Source organism: Heteronotia binoei, chromosome 16 (assembly GCF_032191835.1).
Source record: "Heteronotia binoei isolate CCM8104 ecotype False Entrance Well chromosome 16, APGP_CSIRO_Hbin_v1, whole genome shotgun sequence".
NCBI lineage: Eukaryota > Metazoa > Chordata > Lepidosauria > Squamata > Gekkonidae > Heteronotia > Heteronotia binoei.
The window spans coordinates 27,715,906-27,741,538 of record NC_083238.1 but is presented as its reverse complement, the minus strand read 5'-3'; the positions used below and the strand labels follow the sequence as shown (position 1 = coordinate 27,741,538).

The 25,633-nt window shown below is 42.2% G+C and overlaps 1 protein-coding gene across 1 annotated transcript in view; it reads left to right on the top strand.

Annotated features, from left to right (window-relative positions):
* Positions 1-25,633, top strand: part of LOC132585170 (sodium channel protein type 2 subunit alpha-like) — a 146,220-nt gene that overhangs the window by 82,997 nt on the left and 37,590 nt on the right. The window contains exons 8-14 of the mRNA XM_060256959.1: positions 2,150-2,213; positions 2,417-2,558; positions 4,274-4,480; positions 7,599-7,862; positions 12,915-13,250; positions 14,700-14,826; positions 18,035-18,273. Coding sequence (XP_060112942.1) covers positions 2,150-2,213; positions 2,417-2,558; positions 4,274-4,480; positions 7,599-7,862; positions 12,915-13,250; positions 14,700-14,826; positions 18,035-18,273 — 1,379 coding nt within the window. The remainder of the gene's footprint in view (positions 1-2,149; positions 2,214-2,416; positions 2,559-4,273; positions 4,481-7,598; positions 7,863-12,914; positions 13,251-14,699; positions 14,827-18,034; positions 18,274-25,633) is intronic.

The window sequence follows — 25,633 nt, the reverse complement described above, 5'->3', positions numbered from 1 at the left end:
ACGCACGTCTCAATGGAAGGCACCCTCCAGTACTGAAACTGCGGCCTGGTCAGGACCAGGGGTCTCAACAGACCCCTCCCCTGCTATTCAACTGGCAAGGGACCCAGCCCCCAGCCTGAGCTATGTGGCACAGCTCCCGCCAGGTCAGCCCAGCAAGAAGGCACGCCCCAGAGGGTCCAACCACCAGACGCACATCTCAATGGAAGGCCCCCTCCAGTTGAGCCTTAAAGGACAGTCTGCATTCTCCCACCCCGGGTCATCAAACCCCAAGGTTGATCCTGCCAGACCCCTAACCCCCCGAGAGGGGATGCTTTCTGGTCCTCCCCTAGCCACACAGTACCATAAGCACAGTAAAACCTGCCAAAATTAAAGTGACCAACCTATTTAACAGCACCTCCCTATAGGCAAATCCGCAATCCACTGACCTGCTATGCAGGGTAGGTGGAAAAACACCCGCAGCTAACTGCCAATCAGCTGGGGAGCAAAAAATTCCTACCCGGCCCCCCAATCCTATGAGGCGACCAGCGCTTGCCTATATAACAACACAGAGCAGGAGGGAGGGCCAATCATCTGTCGAAGACTGAGGTAGGGGACGGATGGTGCTGCCGTCACAGCAGCAAGCTCCGCCCCCTCAGAATTGCACCCAAACAGGCAGCAGAAGTCCTCCCTTTTCCTTCCAGGGAGGCAAAGACATCCCTGCAGCCAAGCAGCTATGCTGCTGGCTGCTAGAGATGAATTCTCTACATGAGGAAGTAGGAACTACAATTGACCTATAGTTGACACATTGCTATGATAGAGAGATGAGATATGGTTTCACACATGTGATAATAGTCTAGTTCTGGACTGGTGGGTGTGCTCTCATATATTATAAACATATTATCAAGGTATGACATCCACAATATTGCCTTTGCAAAAGGTTCTCAATATGCTGTCCCAGAGAAGTTCATTTGGTGCCCAACCATTTAAATTTGAGGTGCTAAATGAAGTGAAAGCAGCCCCGTGGCACAAAGTGGTAAAGCTGCAGAACTGCAGTCCTAAGCTCTTCTCATGAACTGAGTTTGATCCCGGTGGAAGTTGGGTTCCGGTAGCCGGCTCAAGGTTGACTCAGCCTTTCATCCTTCTGAGGTTGGTAAAATGAGTACTCAGCTTGCTGGGGGGAAAGCATAGATGACTGGGGAAGGCAATGGCAAACCACCCCATTAAAAAGTCTGCCGTGAAAACATAGTGATTCGATGTCACCCCAGAGTCGGAAATAACTGGTGCTTGCACAGGGGACTACCTTTACCTTTTTAAAGTGAAATGAAGATGGGCCTCATTTACAGTGACTTTTAATTGCTGGTAATGTTTAATCATGTCCTTTTTTGCAATTTTACTTTGTTTTTAATAACTTTTATTATTACTAATTATTTTACTGGTTTATTTTTATGTCGTAAGCAGTGTTCCCTCTAAGCTGAGTTAGCGTGAGCTAGCTCACAGATTTTTAGCTCCAACTCGCACATTTTTGTCTTAGCTCAGGAAAAATGGCCCCAGAGCACAACAATTTATGCATTAGCTCATAACTTTAATGCCAGTAGCTCACAAAGTACAATTTCTGCTCACAAGACTGCAGCTTAGAGGGAACATAGGTTGTAAGTTGTTTTCACCATATTTTATAGAGAATGCAGCCAATAAATAAAATAAACCACAGGTTGCCCTTCAGACACAGATAAGGGGTCACAACAAAGCCAAAGATTGCCAGTGCCATTGGGCTGATTGGTTGCATTTATTGGGCACTGAAATAATCAGTGTGTGAATGGACCCTTCTTGTATGATGCAAAATACAGAATTCTTAGCCATAATCTAGGGAATCTTGCAAATAGTTTCTTATGTGTCCGTTTTTTTCCAGAATGGTAGCTGATCTGTGCACCATCAACAAAATTTACACACACATACACACATAGATATATACATAGATATATATGGTCCATTAAGATAAAATAGGATAAAGCCTTGTTGCATGACTGTGTGCAGACCCTTACATGCACTCAAGGGACTTGGTGATTTGTGGCCATTATTTAGAAGATACCTGTTGCAACTAGCAGAGTTTTTAATAAAGCAGTCATGGCTTGAATGATAACATAATAAGAATACTTCTTGTTTTACTTAACAGAAGTGTATTACACTTTGCCCGATCAAAAGGATCCCTTGCTTTGTGGTAATGGTTCAGATGCTGGGTAAGTAACTTTCAAAATGTTATGGGCAAGGGAAACCACCACTAATATTGGTTCCCATAAACTATCAATTACAGTCATTGCTAGCCCCATTGTGCAGATTTTGCTATCTGCATGGAGGCAGTCCTTCACAATTAGATAGAGCAGTGCTTTGTTTTGTTTGCAGTCCAAATTAGCATTAATTTTTTCACTGTTTTATTTTATAGCCAGTGTCCTGATGGGTACGTGTGTATAGAAACTGGTGAAAATCCCAATTATGGCTATACAAGCTTTGATTCTTTCCCGTGGGCCTTTTTGACACTTTTCCGGCTGATGACTCAAGATGCCTGGGAAAATCTTTATCAGCTGGTGAGAAAGGACCAAAATGAAATTCTACTGTATGTTATAACTGTGTGAGATGCTTAATAATTACTCGTGTTACAAAGCAGGACTCTGGAAAGGGGGCATATAAGTGCAATGAATAAATAAATATATGGAGGATTTAGGTTGAATCCTACAAACTGAGTGCTCTTGAAAGCAGATCTTTCCCCTTCCTACAGATATCCTTTGAAATTTCTGAAAATATTGCACAGGGCAGGGGACCTCAATGCAAAAAATTTTTTAGCAGTCATGGGGTTCTGCGAGGAGGATAGGGAATCAGGTGAAATTGGTCTCCCCACCTTTTATGTCAGTGGAGTCCTGCTGACAGAAGAAGGAGAAGCCTGTGTGCTTCTCAGTGCTCCTCCCTGTGTACCACAGTGTTTTGTTTACAAATGTCCTGCAGCCATTAGCGGAGTCTTTTCAGGACTTACTGAGGGCTACTAGAAAGGTGGGGGAAGATTAACTTCTGCAAGCATCTTGTTTTTGTGGTTTGTAGGATCCAAGCTGTAGATTTTACCTAACAAAACTAGTAAAATTTCAGTTAATTTTGAGGCCACTAGGACCGGGGGGAGGGGGGCATTATTTTCAGGGGAAAAATTGGGGATAGTTCATGATGGGGATTGGGGATAGATCAAGCCATGTTAGTCTGTCCATAGCAGTAGAAAAGAGCAAGAGTCCAGTAACATCTTAAAAACTAATACAATTTGGAGCAGGGTATGAGCTTTCTTGAGTCACAGCTTATTTCTTCAGTTTTTTTAAAAGTTTAAATACTTTCTGAACTCGCTTAGTGGCATGACTTGTCAAGTGAACTCACCAAGTTGTGCTGCTGTGGCTGTGGCAGCACAGTGAGTGAACTCAGAAGGCATTTAAACTTAATTTAAACTGATTGATTCTCCATTATATCCTATGGGGAAAGTCTCCATAAGGTATAATGATCTGAATAAATTCAGGTTTCCCAAATATTTACCCAGATTCACCTGCAGGGCCTGTAAGATCGAATTGTTTAAACAGACTTTTGCTGTTTGATTGAAAAAGGGCTGCCACCGGACATCTTATAGAATGCTGGCGATCGCAGTCGAGAATTCAACACCACTTAATACTGTACTGAAGCAGCGCCATAGAATGGTTTTAAAACTGAAATAAGTAAATTATGGTTTTATATGTTTTATTGGATTGATTGTATTATACGATGTTGTGAGCCGCCCTGAGTCCACTTGCGGAGAGGGCGGGATATAAATTGAAGGTAATAAATAAATAAATATAATACCAATACTAGTGTTAAGGAATATTTGGGAATACTGATATTTTTCAGGTCCAATAGACCCAAATTTTAAAAACCGATATTTTTTTTTGCACACCCCTACTTCATAGTAGACATTGTTACGACCTATGTGAGCTGGATTATTTATAGCTTTATTTCAATGGTATTTCTTATCAGTAATATTATTTATGTAGTACAGTTTCTTGGTATTCACTGGCAAAGGACTGAAAAAAACAGCACCTTATATTTACCTTTTCCTTTATGTTTAAAAAGAAGCGTTAATAAAACACTCAATATTTAAATCAGGCTGTAGTCTTTTGCCTTCTTACGAGTTTTGTTGAGTTTAAAATTGTGGATGCAACATACATTGCAAATGTTCGCATGTCTGACATTCAAGATTTTTATTGACAATTTCTTAAAATAATTACATATGGTTCCCTAGACCCTACGTGCTGCTGGCAAAGCATATATGGTCTTTTTTGTCCTGGTGATCTTCCTGGGCTCTTTTTATTTGATCAACCTGATCCTCGCCGTCGTCGCCATGGCCTATGAGGAACAGAATCAAGCCACTATGGAAGAAGCGGAGCGAAAAGAGGCTGAATATCAGCAGATGCTTGAGGAGCTGAAAAGACAACAGGAGGAAGCTCAGGTAATGGGGAACCTGCCCAGCATTTTTCAGAAACATAACAGTGGGTTATATAAATACGTAGCCTAGTCTAGATATGAGAAGGCTGCCATGGCCCACCCCTCCACTGGCTGCTCTTCCCAGCACATCTGCAAGCATCTTGTTTTTGTGGTCTGTAGGATCCAAGCTGTAGATTTTACCTAACAAAACTAGTAAAATTTCAGTTAATTTTGAGGCCACTAGGACCAGGGGGGGCATTATTTTCAGGGGAAAAATTGGGAATAGATTATGTTGGGGTTGCCAGTGGCCTCAGAAATGAGTCAGGGACTTGATTGTCATCACAAATTCCTTCTTCTGTTGGCTGTCCTCTCCTGTTGAAAGCAGCTGTGGACTTTGCCCTGCTTCAATGGTACTGCATGTGTCTCCTGGCCACTTTTAGCCTCTTGCAGTAAGAAAACTCATGAATGTCCAGGAGCCACTCTAGTAGTTCCACCTCACTCCTCAAGCTGTTCTGAGATGCCACTGATCAGCTATGAAAACAGTGGGTACTTTAAGGGATAGAAGTTCCATAGCACCACTCTTCCTTCCTGTAGCAGCTTCCAGTAATTCTGGAGATTCTCTCAGACATGGACACCAGTGATTCCTAGAAGGAGTCAATGTGCCGGTATTCACTTTGGCTTCTTTATCTGTGCTGGTTTTCCCAGGCCGGTAGCTATGGGGGGCCTGTCCCCTAACTTCCTGGTGGGAACCCAACTCGGGGCCCCCAACTTGCATCCTTCTCCTCCCATGGGCTGCTGCAGCCTTCCACAGCCTCCTCCCTCTGCTGCAATTCAAAGCGTAGGGAGGGGAGTGCAGAAGCAGCCACTGACCTTCCTGCTCCATTTAAAGGGCCCACTTACCAGCTGATTGGCGGGCCCTTTAAATCACAGCTCAGGAAGGCTAGCAGCTGCTCTTGGTGCTAGGAGGGAGGTGGCGGTTGCTACCTCCTAGAACCCGGTTCCTGCAGCGCTGCTTGGGGCTGTTCCTTCTGCCACCACTGTCTGGGCACACTTGGGCATGGGATGCTGGAGGTGGTGGTAGCAAAGGCAGCAGCTCCCTAACACGAGACCTTATTGTTGGCCAGCCTCAATTGAGCTTTTAAAGAGGATAAGATAGATTCATGGAGGATAAATCTATTGGTGGCTAGGAGCCATAGTGTCTGAGGCAAACCTCCACATTTAGAGGTACTAATCCTTTGAATCTCAGAGCCAGGAGGCAACATTAGGGGATGGCCTTAGTCTCTATGCTCTCTTGTTAGGCATCCAGAGGAACTGGTTGGCCACTGTATGAGACAGGATGCTGGACTAGGTGGGCTATTGGTCTAATCCAGCTTGGCTCTGCTTATGTTCTTAATAGAGTGAGTCATTGTAAAGAACTTGAATATATCTTAGGCTTGGGGAAGAATTCAGCTAAATAGAGGTAAGGTAAGGTAGAGAGCCAGTTTGGTGTAGTGGCTAAGTGTGCAGACTCTTATCTGGGAGAACCGGACTTGATTCTCCACTCCTCTACTTGCAGCTGCTGGAATGGCCTTTGGTTTAGCCAAAGCTATCTCAGGAGTTGTCCTTGAAAGGGCAGCTGCTGTGAGAGCCCTCTCAGCCCCACCCACTTCACAGGGTGTCTGTTGTGGGGGAGAAGATATAGGAGATTGTAAGCCACTCTGAGTCTCTGATTCAGAGAGAAGGGCGGGGTATAAATCTGCAGTCTTCTTCTTCTAGAAAGCAGACAGCAACTTGTGAAGCTTGCAGACAGAGTAGCTAACAGTAGGAGTTAAATATGGGAGTTTGAGGGGAAGCAAGAGATGGCTACAGGGACAGATCTTTAAACAAGGCACATAAGTAAATCTACTGCGTGAGTTCAGCACTGGGTGAGGCAGGTTTGACTATAATGCCTTCATCTTCTTCATACAGGGTTCTGCATTGTTTCATGTAAGCAACTGACATCTTTAAACAACCAAATCAGCTAGTAAGTTAGAATGCCAACAGTGGTGTAAGAGCTATCCATTGTTTTGCAAAGAGTGCATTTTGTTTTATTCTTAGTAAAGAACCTTTCTGGTTGAACATCTACCTCGTTTATTTTGACAGTTCTCTTAAGGGAAAAATCCTATTAATATGCATGTGGAGATCCCAGTTACCTGCTTCTCACTCTGTCTCCTTTAACTAGTTCATCCAACATAACTGGAGATTGCCTGTTTTGGATAACTGTTAGGGGAGGCAATGCTCTGTGTATCAAAAATAGCATCCAGTGTCCACAATGGAAAATGCTGTAATGCTGGGTAACTTCAACTATTTTTGCGCTGATTAGACAAATGTGTGCTTGGGTCATACTTTAGAAATGGGGTTTCTAAATACATAAATAACTGTGCGTTGGAGTAATTAGTCATGGAGCCAACTCAGAGGTGTAACAGCTGTGGACTTGGTTCTGGACTGACAACATCTAGATATGTAGATGTTGTTGCACCAATTGGAAACAGTGCCCATAACGCTATTAAGTTCAGCATTCATGACAACCTAAAGTTTTACCCCAGTCAAGAATGATCATTTTTTATTTCAAAAGAGAGAACTTTGCAAAAAGGAGAGATTAATTAAAATGAAGTTAAAAGAAAGAGAGTCAAATCACTCCGGCAGCTATTTAAAACTTCACAAACGGAGGCCCAGATAGAATGCATACCTCAAAAAGATACCACAAAACTTGAAAGAATGCCTCTGTATTTAATACCTCTAGTCAATGAAGCCAGAAAAAGCAACAAAGACTTGTTTTAAATAGTGGGAGGTTTCTCAGTATGAAGTGAAAAGAAATCAGTTTCTTGAGAAACAAATGTTATGTTGACAATGGTATTAGCAAAGAGAATTTGAGGGAAAGATTTGCTAAAAACATTAAGATGCACAATAAGATGGGGAGATGGCAGAAGAACTTAATGAAGTCTTTGCATTTGTCTTTGGAAAATGTGGGGCAGGCACCCACTCCAGAGCCACTATTTTGGGGAAGGGTGTCTGAAGGACTGAGGTGACATTGTAGAATGACTAGGCAGACAGACAACTACACTGAACTTATGGAAGTTAACAGTTTGAGAACGTTCCTGCTGTTTAATTTCTTGATGCAACAGGCAATAGCAGCAGCGGCAGTAGAGTACAGAGACTTCTGTGGTGATGGTGGTGGGAGACTCTCCAAAACTTCATCAGAATTGTCAAGACTGAGCTCCAAAAGTGCTAAAGAAAGAAGAAACCGGAGGAAAAAACGGCAAAGAGAACAGTCTTTAGCCAATGATAAAGCAGATGTCAAAAATATCCCCAAATCTGAATCAGATAGTAGCATCAAAAAGAAGGGAGGCATCACCTATGAAAACAGGTTCTATTCTCCTCCATACCAGGTATGTCATAGTACTGTTTGAATTACTGAAAATGGTCAGCTTTCAGGCAATATCTGGAACATGGGGGTCAGGGAGATCCTACATCCAAACTAATGCAGTATCTTTTGGTTCAGAGATTTCTAAGCCATGTGTAGAGAAGAGGGAAATCAGCCTGGTTCACCAGAGAGGACCTCAAAAGCAGAGTGTAGCTAGAGACAGGCAAATACCATCCAGTTTCATGCCATCTTTATTACTCTGCTTCTCCACCCCAGTGCATACTGGGAATTGTATTTCTAGAATGCATGACATCAGTGTGGGGGGAGCTAAAATTTTTAAGTTCAAATTCTAGAATTACCTAACCGCAGTATCATTCACTGTATGTATAATTTTCAGACATTAGTATCATCTGAGGGGGGCTTGTCAATATTTAGGATCTCTGATATTCTAGTAACTGGGGAAGCCAAGTCTTGCTTATTTGTGAGTCAGATGTCAAGGGGATGATGAAATTTAGTTGGTGGGTGTGGTAGAGGTTACTTAACCCTTGTTCTTCCCACTGTTTCTCTCTGTTAGGCATCCACTCCTCCCCAGCCACTTTCCCATAAAATAAGTGCCCTGTTAATATATAAAGCAGCAGACAGTCACTGAGTGATTGAAGTGAGTTAAATAAGGAAAACCGTTATCAGTTCATGTACATGTTCATGACAGAAGGGTTTTATTTCAGTGAATACTAACACAGCAAAGAGAAAGAGAGCTGGTGTGGTGTAGTGGTTCAGAGTGTCAGACTATCAGGGAGACCCAGGTTGGAATCCCTGCTCATACCATGGAACCTCACTGGGTGATCTTGGGCCAGTCACATTCTCTCATCCTAACCCACCTCACAGGCTTGTTGTGAGGATAAAGCGGAAAAGAGGAGAATGGTGTAAACTGCTATGGGTCCCCACTGGGGAGAAAGGCAGGGTATAAATGAAGTAAATAAATGCATCTGTTGACATCATTATCAAAACAAAATGGAGGAATACAGAATGTGCACAGATCTCTGAGTCAGACCCAATGGAAATTTCCACAGCTTGCTGATTTTTGCCAGTTTCTCCCTTTCTGTAATAATAATAATAATAAATTTTATTTGTATCCCATCTTCCCCGCCTAGGCGGCTCAGGGCGGCTAACAACATTTCATACATTTACATAGATAGGTAAAACTTTAAATGTAACAATTAAAAATTAAACATATAAAAACCAGTCAATAGAATTAAAATACATAATTTAAGTTAAATTAAATGTATCTGGCAGCAATAAAAATATTCTGGCGCTGGTTCTGCCAGTTTAAATATTTCCATAATAATATTATAGATGGCGGTTCCTTTATTCCTAGCAACTCAGCAGTCGATATCAATGTAAGCTTGTCTGAAAAGGACAGTCTTGCAGGCCCTGCGGAACTGGTCGAGGTTCCGCAGGGCCCGCACTTCCTCCGGAAGGTGGTTCCACAGTGCAGGGGCCGCAGCTGAAAAGGCCCGTGCTCTGGTGTTTTGGAGCTTGACCTCTCTCGGCCCGGGGGTGGTCATTTTATTTTTTCCCATTGACCTCAGTGCCCTCTGGGGTTCATATGGGGAGAGACGGTCCCTTAGGTAGGCTGGTCCTCAGCCATATAGGGCTTTAAAGGTAATGACCAACACTTTAAAGGTAATGACCAACAAGTGAGATTAATAAAAGGGAACACAGGCAGTGGCAAATCAAATGCAAGACTGTGATCAGGCAGGCAAAAAGGGACTATGAGGAGCATATTGCAAAAAACATAAAGACCAACAATAAAGATTTCTTCAAATATATTAGAAGTAGGAAACCAGCCAGGGAAGCAGTGGGGCCCTTGGATGACCATGGGGTAAAAGGATTACTGAAGGAGGATGGGGAAATGGCTGAGAAGCTGAACGCATTTTTTGCCTCCGTCTTCACCGTGGAAGATGAGAAGTGTTTGCCCACCCCAGAACCACTAATATTGGAAGGGGTGTTGAAAGACCTGAGTCAGACTGAGGTGACAAAAGAGGAGGTCCTACAACTGATAGACAAATTAAAAACTAATAAGTCACCGGGTCCGGATGGCATACATCCGAGAGTTCTGAAAGAACTCAAAGTTGAACTTGTGGATCTTCTAACAAAAATCTGTAATCTTTCATTGAAATCTGCCTCCGTTCCTGAGGACTGGAAGGTAGCAAATGTCACCCCCATCTTTAAAAAGGGTTCCAGAGGAGATCCGGGAAATTACAGGCCAGTCAGTCTGACTTCAATACCGGGAAAGTTGGTAGAAACCATTATCAAGGACAGAATGAGTAGGCACATTGATGAACACGGGTTATTGAGGAAGACTCAGCATGGGTTCTGCAAGGGGAGATCTTGCCTCACTAACCTGTTGCATTTCTTTGAGGGGGTGAACAAACATGTGGACAAAGGAGACCCGATAGATGTTGTTTACCTTGACTTCCAGAAAGCTTTTGATAAAGTTCCTCATCAAAGGCTCCTTAGAAAGCTTGAGAATCATGGAGTAAAAGGACAGGTCCTCTTGTGGATCAAAAACTGGCTGAGTAATAGGAAGCAGAGAGTGAGTATAAATGGGCAGTCTTCGCAGTGGAGGACGGTAAGCAGTGGGGTGCCACAGGGCTCGGTACTGGGTCCAATGCTCTTTAACTTGTTCATAAATGATTTAGAGTTGGGAGTGAGCAGTGAAGTGGCCAAGTTTGCGGATGACACTAAATTGTTCAGGGTGGTGAGAACCAGAGAGGATTGTGAGGAACTCCAAAGGGATCTGTTGAGGCTGGGTGAGTGGGCGTCAACGTGGCAGATGCGGTTCAATGTGGCCAAGTGCAAAGTAATGCACATTGGGGCCAAGAATCCCAGCTACAAATACAAGTTGATGGGGTGTGAACTGGCAGAGACAGACCAAGAGAGAGATCTTGGGGTCATGGTAGATAATTCACTGAAAATGTCAAGACAGTGTGCGTTTGCAATAAAAAAGGCCAACGCCATGCTGGGAATTATTAGGAAGGGAATTGAAAACAAATCAGCCAGTATCATAATGCCTCTGTATAAATCGATGGTGCGGTCTCATTTGGAGTACTGTGTGCAGTTCTGGTCGCCGCACCTCAAAAAGGATATTATAGCATTGGAGAAAGTTCAGAAAAGGGCAACTAAAATGATTAAAGGGCTGGAACACCTTCCCTATGAAGAAAGGTTGAAACGCTTAGGGCTCTTTAGCTTGGAGAAACATCGACTGAGGGGTGACATGATAGAAGTTTACAAGATAATGCATGGGATGGAGAAAGTAGAGAAAGAAGTACTTTTCTCCCTTTCTCACAATACAAGAACTCGTGGGCATTCGATGAAATTGCTGAGCAGACAGGTTAAAACGGATAAAAGGAAGTACTTCTTCACCCAAAGGGTGATTAACATGTGGAATTCACTGCCACAGGAGGTGGTGGCGTCCACAAGCATAGCCACCTTCAAGAAGGGGTTAGATAAAAATATGGAGCAGAGGTCCATCAGTGGCTATTAGCCACAGTGTGTGTGTGTGTATATATATATATATTTGGCCGCTGTGTGACACAGAATGTTGGACTGGATGGGCCATTGGCCTGATCTAACATGGCTTCTCTTATGTTCTTATGTTCTTACTTTATACTGGACTCTGTAGATAATTGGCAGCCAGTGCAGTCCGCGCAGCCCCGGCCGTATGTGCTCCCGTTTCGAGAGCCCCAATAGTAGCCTGGCCGACGCGTTCTGCACCAGCTGCAGCTTCCGGGTCCGGCACAGAGGTAGCCCCAAGTAGAGGGCATTACAGTAGTCCAGTCTTGAGGTGACCGTTGCATGGATCACTGTTGCGAGGTCGCGACACTCCAGGAAGGGGGCCAACTGCCTTACCCGCTTCAGGTGGAAGAATGCTGACTTGGCAGTGGCTGCTATCTGGGCCTCCATTGATAATGAAGGCTCCAGTAAAACACCCAAACTCTTTACCTGGTGCGCTGATTTCAATGGTGCGCCTTCGAAGGTTGGGAGAGCTATTTCCCCTCCTAGGGCGCCGCGACCCACACAAAGGACCTCTGTCTTCGCTGGGTTCAGCTTCAGCCCACTCAGTCTGAGCCACGTCACTACAGCCTGCAAGGCCCGATCTAGGTTCCCCGGGGTGGAGCCGGGCTGGCCGTCCATTAGTAGATAGAGCTGGGTGTCATCTGCATATTGATGGCAACCCAGCCCAAACCTCCAGACAATCTGGGCAAGAGGGCGCATATAAATGTTAAACAGCATTGGGGAGAGAACTGCTCCCTGAGGCACTCCACAATCAAGTGTGTGCCTCTGGGATCGCTCACCCCCAATAGCCACCCTTTGTCCCCGACCGGAGAGGAAGGAGGAAAGCCATTGCAAGGCCAACCCCCCAACCCCTATGTCAGCGAGGCGGCGCTTTAGCAACTGATGGTCGACTGTGTCAAATGCCGCCGACAGGTCTAGTAGCATCAGTACCGCGGCGCCGCCCCGATCCAGTTGCCGCTGAAGGTCATCTACCAAGGCGACCAGCACCGTCTCCGTCCCATGGCCCAGTCAGAAACCAGACTGGCACGGGTCAAGAACGGAAGCGTCATCTAGGAACCTCTGTAGCTGCAGCGCCACTGCCCTCTCAATGATTTTACCTAAAAATGGTAAATTAGACACTGGACGGTAATTCGCCAATCTGTAGCAGACCTCTGACTCCCCTCCCCCCCCCCCCTTCTTGTTGATCCTGGAGACGGGGAAGAATTTCTGGCTGTTACAAGACATTAGGCATAAGAAAGTTCTGCTTCAGTGGTGGAAATACTTTCTGTCAGTGGAGATCTAGCACAGGATCTAACCCATAATTTAGCTAATTATATGAATATACATGTGGCGCGAAGCTTTGTTTTTCTCTAAGAATTCACGTACAGTTTTAACAGTCATGTTTTGGTTCTCTGCCAAATATTTTGTTTCTGGAAAATTGTTGTAGAACTTCTTTAAAATGCTGATCCTGAAAGTATTTGTAATTTTTCATCTAACGGTCCTGTTTGTATTCCTTTAGTCAACACTGAGCGTGTTTTCACCGAGTCGTCCTCGCCGAACAAGCCTTTTCAGCTTCGGAGGCCAAATCAATGAAGGGGGATCTGAGAACGATGCCGATAGTGAGCACAGCACAATTGAAGAAAATGGAAGCCATAGTGGTTCCTTTTTTGTCCTGAGACGTGGCAGCATCCTTAGTCAGGCCATGAGGCCTTCATGGCCAGTTAATGGAAAGATGCAGAGCAGCGTGGACCGTAACGGGGTGGTTTCCTTGGTAGGAGGACCACCAGCACTCCGGTCTCCCACAGGACAGCTTCTCCCAGAGGTGATAATAGATAAAGCAACTTCTGATGACAGCGTAAGGACGTTTTAAGTAGCACAGGCATGATGGATCTAGAGAATGGAATCTCAGCTGTGAATGTTTCTGCATCTTGGGAAGGCTTTGAGATCGTAACCATTCAGGCTTTCGGTCTGAACTATAAAGGATATATCAGCCCAGCCCTTCCTTACATGTACTTGCAAACACATACCAAGCCATCAAAGTTGAAATAGATTTATATGCCCAAATTTGCATTTTTGTAAATGTAAATTATCAGTTATGTGAAGCTAATTCTTTGATTGCTGTGCTTTAAAAGTACCACTTTTATAAAAATACAAAATCACATAAATAGTGTTGTATAGTAAATAGACACAGATTGAGGACAACTCATGTCTATACTTGTATGTGTCTGCAGGTGCATACTTTGTTTATTTATGCTATTTCTAGTCTGTCCATCTCACTGAGACTCAAAGTGGATCATAATAATTCTATCCTTTTAAGTCTTTCCTGGTTCATGAATGTACTGGCATGTTTGAACTTAGTTAAGTCAGATTTTATTACTGGTTCCTTTAAGTCTGAGCTGTGAATGGGAAAAAAATAAGACAGTCACTAGAACAGACAATTTTATAAGAATAAAGTATCCTGAGTGGCTTGAATGTTGTATAGCAGGGATGGCCAACGGTAGCTCTCCAGATGTTTTTTGCCTACAACTCCCATCAGCCCCAGCCAGCATGGCTGATGGCTGGGGCTGATGGGAGTTGTAGGCAAAAAACTTCTGGAGAGCTACTGTTGGCCATCCCTTTGTATAGTACCCAAATGAATGTTGTATAGTACCCCTTCACAAATTCATAGTGAATAGGTGAAATTAGGTATCTGTTGTTCTGGCATGGCAATTTTTTTTTCTTTTTGGCCCTTATAGTTAGACCTTGATACAGCAGTGGTGTTTGACTCAATATAAGGCATGTGTTTCACTTGAGGTGGGGGACAAACCCATGACCATGTATGAGATGTTATATGTCAGCTAGGTGTTCGACTTGATCTGTTAATCAGCCACAGCTTTGGAATGCAGAAGGATATTGGTCAAACTGAACATAAAAATACTGGGTTGGCAAATAAGTCCATTCATGGCAGTGGCAGTTAAACGTATTCCTTAGATATGGACCCACTTCTGATCATATGTAGGTGCAATAAACTGGGCCAGATGCTTGCAGTATCCTTATAGAAATGCTGTTAAGAATTCACTTTGTCCTACACAGCACATATAAAAGCCATTTGATTGTTGCAGTTGTGTTGCAGTTGTGCATATTTGTATTTGTTGAGGTTTGAAATATTCGATACTCCAGCAGAGTCTGTTATAATGAAATGCCACAATACTAAGCTGCATGTAGCATGAGCGTCTTGGTTGCTTTGGTGTTTTAAGTCTTTCAGCCCTTATGTGCTCTCATAATGTTCATGTTGATAATTAAGGCTGTTTGTTCACATCCTCAGAGCACTACTAGTGAAAGCAGGCAGAGGCGGTCCAGTTCTTTTCAGCTGTCAATGGATTTACTGGAAGACCCCACCATAAGACAAAGAGCCATGAGTATTGCAAGCATAATCACAAACACAATGGAAGGTGTGTGCATGCTTACGTGTAGCTGGCAGCCATGATCTCATTTGTGTCACTGTCTTGTCAAAAGAATTTCTGGGGAAGAAGATCAAAGGAAGAACATTCGTTAGGGTGACTAATAGGTGCAGGGCAATTGGGCCAAGGCAGGCTGGTGATAATGGTGTGCATTCATCTTTTGGTATGGTTCTACCATCAAATGAGGGCTTGCAAGTGTGAATGAGTTACCACTGATATAACTGGGGAGGTTAAGCGACCACCTGTTTGGTTCATGCGCTGTTGTCTAGCCGAACATGGAGCTGATGTTTCTGTGATAGGTTTGACCATTCGTCGACCCTTTCAGAAGGTTATTTCACCATATTCCTTCCTAACCACATAGTACAGCACAATTGGCGTCATGTGCATTCGTGTTATCACACAGCCTAAGGGTGGGATCAGATGAGAAATTTATTGCTGCGGCCTCTCGACTTGAAAAAAGCTAATCCTAAAAGAGGTGTGCCACACCTATCACAAAGCTCCTGCACGTGTGGCGAGTCCATGGCACACCCTGGCTGATGAGAAGGTCAGAAATGTGTAATCGAAGCGCACCAAGGACTTTCCCACTGGAAAGTCCCCAATGTTTCTTTAATTCAGCATCAACTCATCCTACAATGGAGTAAAGATGAGCCCGCTGTGGGGAACAGATGTGCATGAACATGTTAAATCCAGGGGTGGATTTGTTGTTTAAATCATTCACAAATCTTATAAATTACTCATAAATGAGTGTTGTATTTTAATAAAATCCTACCATTCGGTGTTTATCTAGTAGCTTGTACCTAGAGACACTAATGGAGGTAGCAGGTGCCACACCTCAGCGGTGTGCCTGAGTGCATCATGTATTCTACCTACATTGCACCTACGCTAGGGTCCTTCCCTCTGCCCTGTTCCTGCTATCCCTCCTGCCATTCTGTTACTAAACGCAGCTACCCTTTCTTTCCGCCTTTCCAACACCAGCCAATCTCGGCAGTCTGACACAATATAAAAATTGTCAGTGGCTCCCCAAAACGGTGTCCTAGTGTAATGCATGTATTATATCAGTGGCATTTCTAAGCAGTCACGAGAAAGGGAGCAATATCACTTGAAGCCACAGTACTAAGGAAGGGGTATTTAACCTTCTCTTTGCCTTATACCATTTACCAGTGGGGGGAAAGTCTGGTAATGAATTTGTGTTGAACTGTTTTTGTTTGGGGAAATGATGTGGGGTCAGTGGGGAAAGTTAGAGCTCCTCTTCTCTTCTGGAACTGGAGGACATGATTTTGAGGAATGGGTGCTACCTGCAGTGCTAAAGAGTCAGGAAGTTGATTGCAGACTTCTGTCACTGATTTATTTGAAGTTCCAGCCAAGACCTTTCTGTTTCACTTCCTGTCTCACTATTGAGGACATGGAAGCAGAAGAGAGGTCTAACTAAAATATGAATTGTTTGTCAGCAGGGCTCCAGATTGCATATTTCTTTGACTTCTTCAAGCTACCAGTCATCCTGATCAAAACCAAAGAAGGAGGCCATTCCCTGTTTGGCTAAGCATGAAGACAAATGCCCCTTGTTATCAGGTCTTTTGGACGCAGAGAACCCTCCCCAGATTCAAAGAGACGTCAGCATTCTCCCTGGCTTAGAGCAAGTTCTTTCAGAAATTGGACCCCGATCCTCAGGCTCTGGTCATTTTCTCTAGTTCCAGTAAGGAAAACATGCCCAAGCAGCAACAGAATTATCCTACATTTGGGGGGAGGGAGATCTTCTAAAACTCCCTGGTAGACTTGTTTGCATCCCTTCAGAACTTTGTCAGTTCTTCACCCATTTTCAGTCCCCAGAAGTGCTCCTGATTATATGCCTTGTTATAAGGCTCCTTGTTATATGTCTTCCCCTCCATTCCCCACTATTTGAGCTGTGCATCTATATTTGGAGATAGCATCTCTCCATAAATCCAATTCCTGTCCTTCCATCCCATAGTTAAGGTTAAGGAAGGTTTCTAAGGCATCGGTAAGCTAGTGGGTGAGAGACTGTATTTGTGCAGCTTTCAAGCCTGTGGGTGTGACTCACTGCTCACACCATTAGTTCTACTACCAATGCTGCCATCAATAAGAATGCTTCAGTGGCAGAAATGTGCAAAGCAGCAGCTTAGGCTTTGGTTTCTTTGTTTGTCTGCCGCTACAAATTGAATACCATCTCCCCAGCTGATGCAGCGTTCAGGTGAAGGGTGCTTCAGCACATCCTATAAATATCTGACAATCACCATTGAACCTTCACCGATTCTGTACAGCTTGGTAACATCCCACTCACCAATATCATATCCTCCAGCTTCAGGGGGAAACAGAACATTAGAATTTATGATGAAAGTTCCCTCTACCTGGAACTTGGAGGACATAACTTAGTCCCAGCCTGTTTAAGCGGAAGAAGGGCACCTAGGAGTTGGATCAAGGCATCTATTCTTGCCTTTTTGCACTATACGAATTGTTCTTGCTTGTGATGTCAGGTCGTGAAATCACTGTCATTCTTCAGCACCTGGCCTTCAGTACTGATCGCTCCTTCTTGTGACTGCTTTTTAAAATCAAATAACGCGTACTGAGGTCCAGTCAAAATTCAGTCCCTCAGAGCCAGTTTGGTGTAGTGGTTAAGTGTGCGGACTCTTATCTGAGAGAACTGGGTTTGATTCCCCACTCCTCCACTTGCACCTGCTAGCATGGCCTTGGATCAGCCATAGCTCTGGCAGAGGTTGTCCTTGAAAGGGCAGCTGCTGTGAGAGCCCTCTCCAGCACCACCCACCTCACAGGGTGTCTGTTGTGGGGGAGGAAGGTAAAGGAGATTGTGAGCTGCTCTGAGCCTCTGTCCTTGAAAGGGCAGCTGCTGTGAGAGCCCTCTCCAGCCCCATCCACCTTACAGGTTGTCTGTTGTGGGGGAGGAAGGTAAAGGAGATTGTGAGCCACTCTGAGACTCTTCGGAGTGGAGGGCGGGATATAAATCCAATATCTTCATCTTCTTCATCTTCTTAAATGTAAGGTATTGAATTTGCTAATCAAATAGAACTGCAATATAATAATGACTAAGTTTGAAAACATGCAGATTGTATTTCACTTAGGAGGATTTTATCTGTAATTAATGCAGAATTGAACATTTGGCCTTTATGTTGTTTGCAACCAAGTGAACGTTTGACCTTTATATTGTTCTTTATGTGCCTTCCCTCAGAACTTGAGGAATCCCGGCAGAAGTGTCCACCTTGCTGGAATAAATTTGCTCACGCATACTTGATTTGGAACTGTTGTGATACATGGCTAAAAATAAAGAAAATCGTCCATTTAATTGTGATGGATCCATTTGTTGATCTTGCCATTACCATCTGCATAGTTCTAAACACTCTGTTTATGGCCCTGGAACATTATCCAATGAAACCCTCCTTTGAAGAAGTTCTTAAAACTGGAAATCTGGTAAGCAAAATTGTATATGAAATTATTTTCTGAGCCATATCCTTAAAACTGATTTTGTAAAACATCCTTTCAAAAAACAGAATTCTCTCTGTTGAGATTTCATGCCCCCAAAAGTTTAGGAATGTATGAAATTGACTTCCAGTGAGTCAAAGCATCAATCCATCTATCCCAGAATGGTCTACCTGAGTTACTAACCATTAGCCCAAGATTTTTTTTTTTTTAATGTCCAAAAACTTTTTTATTGAATTTAGTAAACATACAAATAAAGCAATCAATGACTGTATCTGCAATCATTCTTTGTGTATAAACATAGCATACCAGCAGAAAACAGAATATATATATATACACAAAATACAAACAAAACAACACATACATACATTCACACATACATACATACTTGGCAGCTGAATTAAAAAATAAGTACTCTTGTCCATATGTTAATTACATCAAATTAATAATGTCATAATATCTACCAGGAATACATGTACGCATCTGATCTACAGGACTAAAAGAAAATTTAAGAAATGGAAGCCACTTGTACATCAGAGAATCGTTACCTTCTGAATTATTTATATTGCATAAACTATCTGCTATCTTGTCCATAGCATAGACCTCCCAGATTTTAGCATACCAGGCTTTAACTGGAGGAATATTGGGAGATTTCCAAAATTGGGCTAACACCATTTTAGCAGCAGCTAGTAAAAGGGATATCAGGGATTTATTGAGAGAAGTAATAGAAATACCTTTCCAACAGTCAAGCAAAATGAGTTCCAATCTTAAGGGTAAACTATAGCCCGTGATATCCTTGATTTTTGCCACAATTACTGCCCAAAACGACTGCACCCTCGGGCAAGACCACCAGCAGTGTATAAATGTGCCCACCTCTCCACAATTTTTCCAACATTTGGAGGATTGATTTATCGCCATATGGCTTAATCTCTGAGGTGTTAAATACCACCGGAACAAAATTTTTTGAGTTTGTAATTGTATATTCAATGATTTTGAAACAAACGAAGGAGATGACCAGATTTGTTGCCAAACATCCTCCTGAAAATTAATTGAACTATTCCTTTGCCAAATTTCTTGATAGGATAACAAATCAACAGCATCAATGTCTAGCAAACCCTTATAGATAAATGAAATCAGTCCCTTCCGCTTTAAAAAAGGAGATTGTAGCAAGGATTCAAAGAAAGTAAGAGGTCGATTGAAATTGTATTTCTTTGAGAGTGATGTCACCAAGTTGTTAATTTGCAAGTATTCAAACCATGGGATTTTTGTCCCACCAGTTTTCTCTTCTAAAGATTTTTTGTCGAGCACTTTTCCATTGGACAAAATATCCACAAACCTATAAAGATTATATTTTTTCCAAATTGGAAAAGACTTGTAAAAAAACCCCGGTTGAAACCAAGAAACATCCATAAAATGAGATAGTGGAGACATAGGAGGGGCTAAAAAGAGGCGGCGTTTGTCCCAAATCTGAAAAATGGCTTTAAGGAAAAGGTTGGAGGAGATATTAGGAGGTCTCTTCTTTGGAAATTCCCATAATGTAGATTGAAACGATTTGTTATTTAGATAGGTATCTTCTAGGACCTTCCAGCCTGAATTTAAATCAGCATCATGGTATCTGACAAGGCCTCCTAAAATGGCAGCTTCATAAAATTTATGCAGATCCGGAAGAGCCAGACCACCTGAGGATTTAGAACGAATAAGAGTTGCATACCCTATTCTAGATAAGCCCTTGTTCCAAATGTATCTTAAGAACGAACGACGCCAACCCACAAATAAGTCCTCAGGAATAAGAATAGGAATGGCTCGAAATAAAAACAGAAATTTGGGAAAAATAAAAGATTTAATAATCTGAATTTTTTCATTCCAGGGAATGAGTGAAGAATTTTTATTCTTTTGCATAGTAAGAATGTCCTTAATCAATAAATGATGATTGACTTTAAAAATATCTCCCAATTTTAAAGGTATATTGATCCCCAAATATGTCCAATATCTATCCATTTTTTTGAAGTGATAATTTGAGTAGATGGAATCTTGGAGAGCATCTGAAATTGTGATGGGATAAAGAATGGTTTTAGATGGGTTTACTCGAAGACCCGATATAGAAGAAAATACAGATAATAAATCAAAGACAGCTGGTAAAGAAGTCTTAGGTTTTGTAACAAAAAGCACTAGGTCATCTGCAAACAAAGACACCTTAATTTGTTTCTTTCTAATAGGGATACCAGCAATAATATTGGTATTACGGATAGCATTAGCAAGAGGTTCAATTGCGATTGCAAAAAGCAGAGGAGACAAGGGGCAACCTTGCCTCGTCCCTCTGAAAAGATTAAATTCTTCAGAATCCAAATTATTAATAGAAAGAATAGCAGAAGGCGACTTATATAAAGAATGGATTATCTTCAGAAAATTCGGGCCAAAATTCATTTTCTGCAGTAAGGTTGTAAGATAAGGAACTTCAACGGAATCAAAGGCTTTTTCAAAATCAATAGACAAGATAAAGGAAGACTCAATATTAAATTTCCGGCAGTATTGAATAACATCAAGGACCATTCTAGTATTGTCCGTTAACTCACGGTGTGGGATAAAGCCCGATTGGTCAGGATGAATGTAGTTCCCTATAAAAGTATTAAGCCTAGCCACCAGGGCTGCTGTAAAAATCTTGTAATCGCAATTAAGGAGCGATATCGGCCTGTATGAACTAGGGTCTAGCAAGTCTTTGTCTTTCTTTGGAAGAAGAATGATTTTTGCCTGTGACCAAGTAACTGGAAAAGAACCAGACTGTACAAACTGATTACAGGCGTCCGCCAAGATGGGAGCCAACAAAGTATTAAAAAATTTATAAAATTCTGGTATAAAGCCATCTCGGCCTGGAGATTTATTGGATTTCATAGACTTGATAGTCTCCTGTATTTCAAGTGCAGTAAAAGGTTTGTCCAAAAGGGATTTAACCTCAGGAGAAACAGGCTTAATAACTGAGTGAGTGTCTAAAAAAGATGAAATAAGGTCTGATGCTGGATGCTGGGAGGAATATAGAGATGAATAGTATTTTTTAAAAACTCCTACAATATCCTTAGTGGAATGTTTCAAGGTACCGGATTTAGAACGAATGGAAGAAATAGCCATTGAGGATATTCTCTTTTTAACCTTCCATGATAGGAGTTTAAGGGATTGAGGAGTTCGAAACCAATATTTTTGTTTTATATAAGCCATTTGTTTTTGAATCTTGGAGACGTCAAAAGATTCTAATTTTTTCCTTTCTATAAGAAGTTTTGAATAAGTTTTTTTGCTACCAAATTTTTTAAATTTCTCTTCCAATTTGGTAATGTTGGCAACCAAATCTGATCTAATTTTGTCTTTTTCTTTTTTATACGAAGAGGCAATAGCCAAAAATCTGCCACGAATTACAGCTTTAAACGAGTCCCAAACTATATGCTGAGGTACTCCACACTCAGTATTGAATTGAAAAAATTCTTTAATGTCTTTTTCAATGGAATCTGTAACCGATTTCATAGACAGAAGTTTACTATCCAATCTCCAATTAAAAGAAAAAGATCTTTCAGTGATTCCTGACATATAACCTTCCAACCATGCATGATCAGACCAAATCATTGGGCCAATGTCTACTTTAAAAAAAAGGTTAGAAATAGAATCCGAAACTAAAAGAAAATCTATTCTGGAATAAGTTTGATGACGAGAAGAAAAGAAGGTATAGTCTCTTTCTTTTGGATGCCTGCTTCTCCAAATGTCTGACAGATTATAGGATTGAAAGATTTGAGCTAAATCATTTTGGCCATTCGAATCTTTTGATTGAGACCATTTATTGGCAGATAGAGGTAGCAGGCTTTTTTGAGATCTATCTAAAGAAGGATTGACAACATAGTTGAGATCTCCTCCCAAAATAATGGGCCCTTTATGAAAAGTTTGAAGTTGTGACAACGTATCTTTAATAAATGCAATTTGTCCATCATTTGGAGCATACACCGATGCCAGAGTATAAGGGCTACCATTAAAGACCCCATTGATAAAAATATACCGACCCCTAGGGTCAATTGAGGAATTTTCAAAAGTGAATTGGACTGATTTACCTATTAAGATGGCCACACCTCTTGCTTTGGAGGACCCGTAAGCTTGAAATTGATGAGCAAAAAATTTTGACTGGAAGACCTTGGGCTGGTTACCCTTAAGGTGAGTTTCTTGCAAAAAAACTATATCTGGTTTCTGATGAGAGATGGCAGAGGCAACCCGTTTTTTCTTAATTAAATTATTTAGCCCATTACAGTTTAGAGATAGAAATTTCAAGTGGCACTCTGCCATAATTGAAAGAGGAAATAACCAAGGTTATCAAAATTATTGCAATTCATAGCTTTGAACCCAGGTGCCACCAGGATAGCTAGAGGCGAATCCTGTAGATCAAATTTCAAAGGTATGAGGACAGATTTCAGATCAAAGGCTTTAAAAAACTTCCAACTAAATCCATAATAATTCAATACAGTTATGCTGCCCGTAACACAAACAAAAAACCATAACCAACACCAGTGGTCTAGCATTAACAGACACTAGCCACTAACTCACCCTCCAACTCTGTTAACCCAAACTTGGGAAAACAACAACTATTTACTTAAAAGGATAAATTTGAAGCGGAAGTCTTCGTTACTGAAGACACCACACAACTAGCAACAACTACCAAATGGAGCTAATTAAAAAAAACTGAAGTTCTCCATTCTCCCTCTCTGCCAAAAATGCTTATATTTAACACTATCAACCCAGCAAAAATAAAATTTATAAACAGAATAACAGAGCCGAATGTATAGAAAGTTTATAATGAAAGGCCAAACAAAGCTGATCGAGTCAAGGCTAAAATGCCTAGAAAGCCACATATAATAAAACCTGTGCCTTTTACCAACTCAGGTTAGTGAATTAAAGATAATTACAGGCAAACTAATATACCATGTGTAACAGCATCAGATCTCGATCACAAAGTTATTGTAAGACTTAAGACACTATGATAAAAATACAATGAAACTTTAAACAGAACTATGAACGCTATTAAATACTGGTCTCCCCAAACACTCCCCACCAACTATCCTTCAGCCACTTATAAGCCTATGTAGGGAGATATGATGGTGAGGGAAACAAGTTTCCAAACCTTCATAGTAGCATAAGGCACAAACTGACACACACATACATTCCCTACCCACCCTCTGTCTCACAGATTCATTTCCATTCAACAATTCACACAGGAAGGGAAAAGGTCCTGACAATTCATTAACTCATAGTAGAAAGAAATATATTGATATAAAACCCTAATCATACTATTCAAGTTTCTCACTCTGATCTACCCCCCCTCACTCACTCTCTCTCCCTCCCTCTCTCCCACTCCCTCACTCAACACCCAGCCTCCCCATTCCAGCTCCTACTCAAACCATATATTCCAAGTCACCCCATTCTTCCAATCATGCATACCCAATCAACCAAGAAGATTTCCTTTAATGAGTTGATTTGAATTAATAACTCCCTCACATTCATAACATTGTGTTCAAAAGATATAAATAACCCCCCCCAAAAAAGGGGGGGGACCCCCCAATTTCGTATATAAACATTGCTTCATAGGCACGAAACAATCATCAGCATATTTCTAAGCCGTGACAGAGTTACACGTAGGCAAAGCTTATAAGTCAGCAGTTCAGTAGGCAAAGCTTATATGTCAGGAAAAAAAAAAAAAGGGGGACGTTAAGAATCCACACAAAAAAGGGAAGATTTCTGCATAGCAACAGTTCCAGCGTTTAGCTTCTAGGAGAAACAGGCCGATCAGGACGGTTCATAGGCACACGACGCCATCTAGTGTCTGAAGTTATTGAGTGAACATGTGAGACTGCTTCTATAAGGCCGGTGGGAACAGGAAGATTCAAATCTCTCAGCATGCTTAGGCCTGAGTCAAGGCCTCCAGCGACAAACAACCGATCCTGTACAGTAACTTGCAGCTTGTACGAAGCAACCCATCGATATCTGATGTTTTCCCTGTTCAGGATTTCAATAATTGGCTTCAAAATTTTCCGCCTTTGCAAGGTTTCAGAAGACAAATCCTGTAGAATTTGGATGTTGTAATCTCCTAGCAGAAGTGGATTTATAGCCCGGGCTTTTTGCAGCAGCTTGGATTTAACTGAGGCAGAAGAGAAACGGACTAAAATGTCCCTAGGCAACGAAGTTTTCTGTGTGCGCAAAGGGCCAATTCTATATGCAGCCTCCAGGGCACAAAGATCAGATTCAGAAAAACCCAATGCCTTTGATAGCCAGGAGGCTATAAGAGATTTTAGGTCAGAGGGAGAGGCAGAGTTCTCGGGGAGCCCGCGAATTTTAACATTCCCCATTTTCAGTTGGTTCTCAAGTGCAATAATTTTATCAGTGGCCCATTCATCTCTTTTATAAAAATACTGAGTGTCCTCCTGCACAGCACATGCCATGTTAAAAGCAGAATCTGCAGTCTCTGCCACCTTCTCTAAGGACGTTTTGAAACCCTCCAACTGAGCAGAAAGGGGCTGGATCATGGCAGATATTTTGTCAGTCATATTTTTTTCCAGTTTTTGAAAAGCCTCCATTACCTCAGAACGAAATGAAGCTAGGTCTGCTGCTGTGTTTTCCCCTTCTCCCGACGCCATCTTGCTTGCAGGGCTGCTTGCTTTTCCTGAGGCCTTAGCCTTAGGCTTTTTGGGAAAATAGTCTTTAACAGAGTTCCTTGAGTTTCTTTTTGATCTGGATTTTTGACCATCTACTGTTCCCATACTAATTAAAGAAAAAAAAAGAAAACAAACAACAACGCTGGGCGCTTGCTTAAGTGGATTTGGCAGGGGTAAGTAAGGAGCTCTGTTTTCAGGCGTCCATTCCCTATGCGTGCGACGCCACGCCCCCGCCCAAGATTTTTCAAGTCTTTCCGCAGCTTTGCTATGGGAGATCGTTGCAAGGGGAAATGAACCTGTCACTTCCTGTATCCATTGGCCATGCTGTCCAATGGTACACCCTTTGGACTCATCCCACATTACCTGCCCTCAAGCACAGATCAACTAAGCACCCACCATCCAGCAGCTGTGTGTTTTTATTTTTTGCTTAACCGCATAGCTTCAGTTTAAATGTTCAGTTCTCTTACAAAACTGTTTAAACTGCAAGACCTGGTGTAAAGGGGCATGTGAAATCACCTCAAGTGGGATGGGGCATGACAGCTTTCCTTTTGTGATTTTTTTTTTAATGTTGTGGGATCTCTTGTGGTCCAGATTGATTCATCTCAGACCTTCCTCAGCATCCTGAAAATTCTTAACCCAGTTGGGGTGGGGGAATAAAACATTTTTTTTTGGGGGGG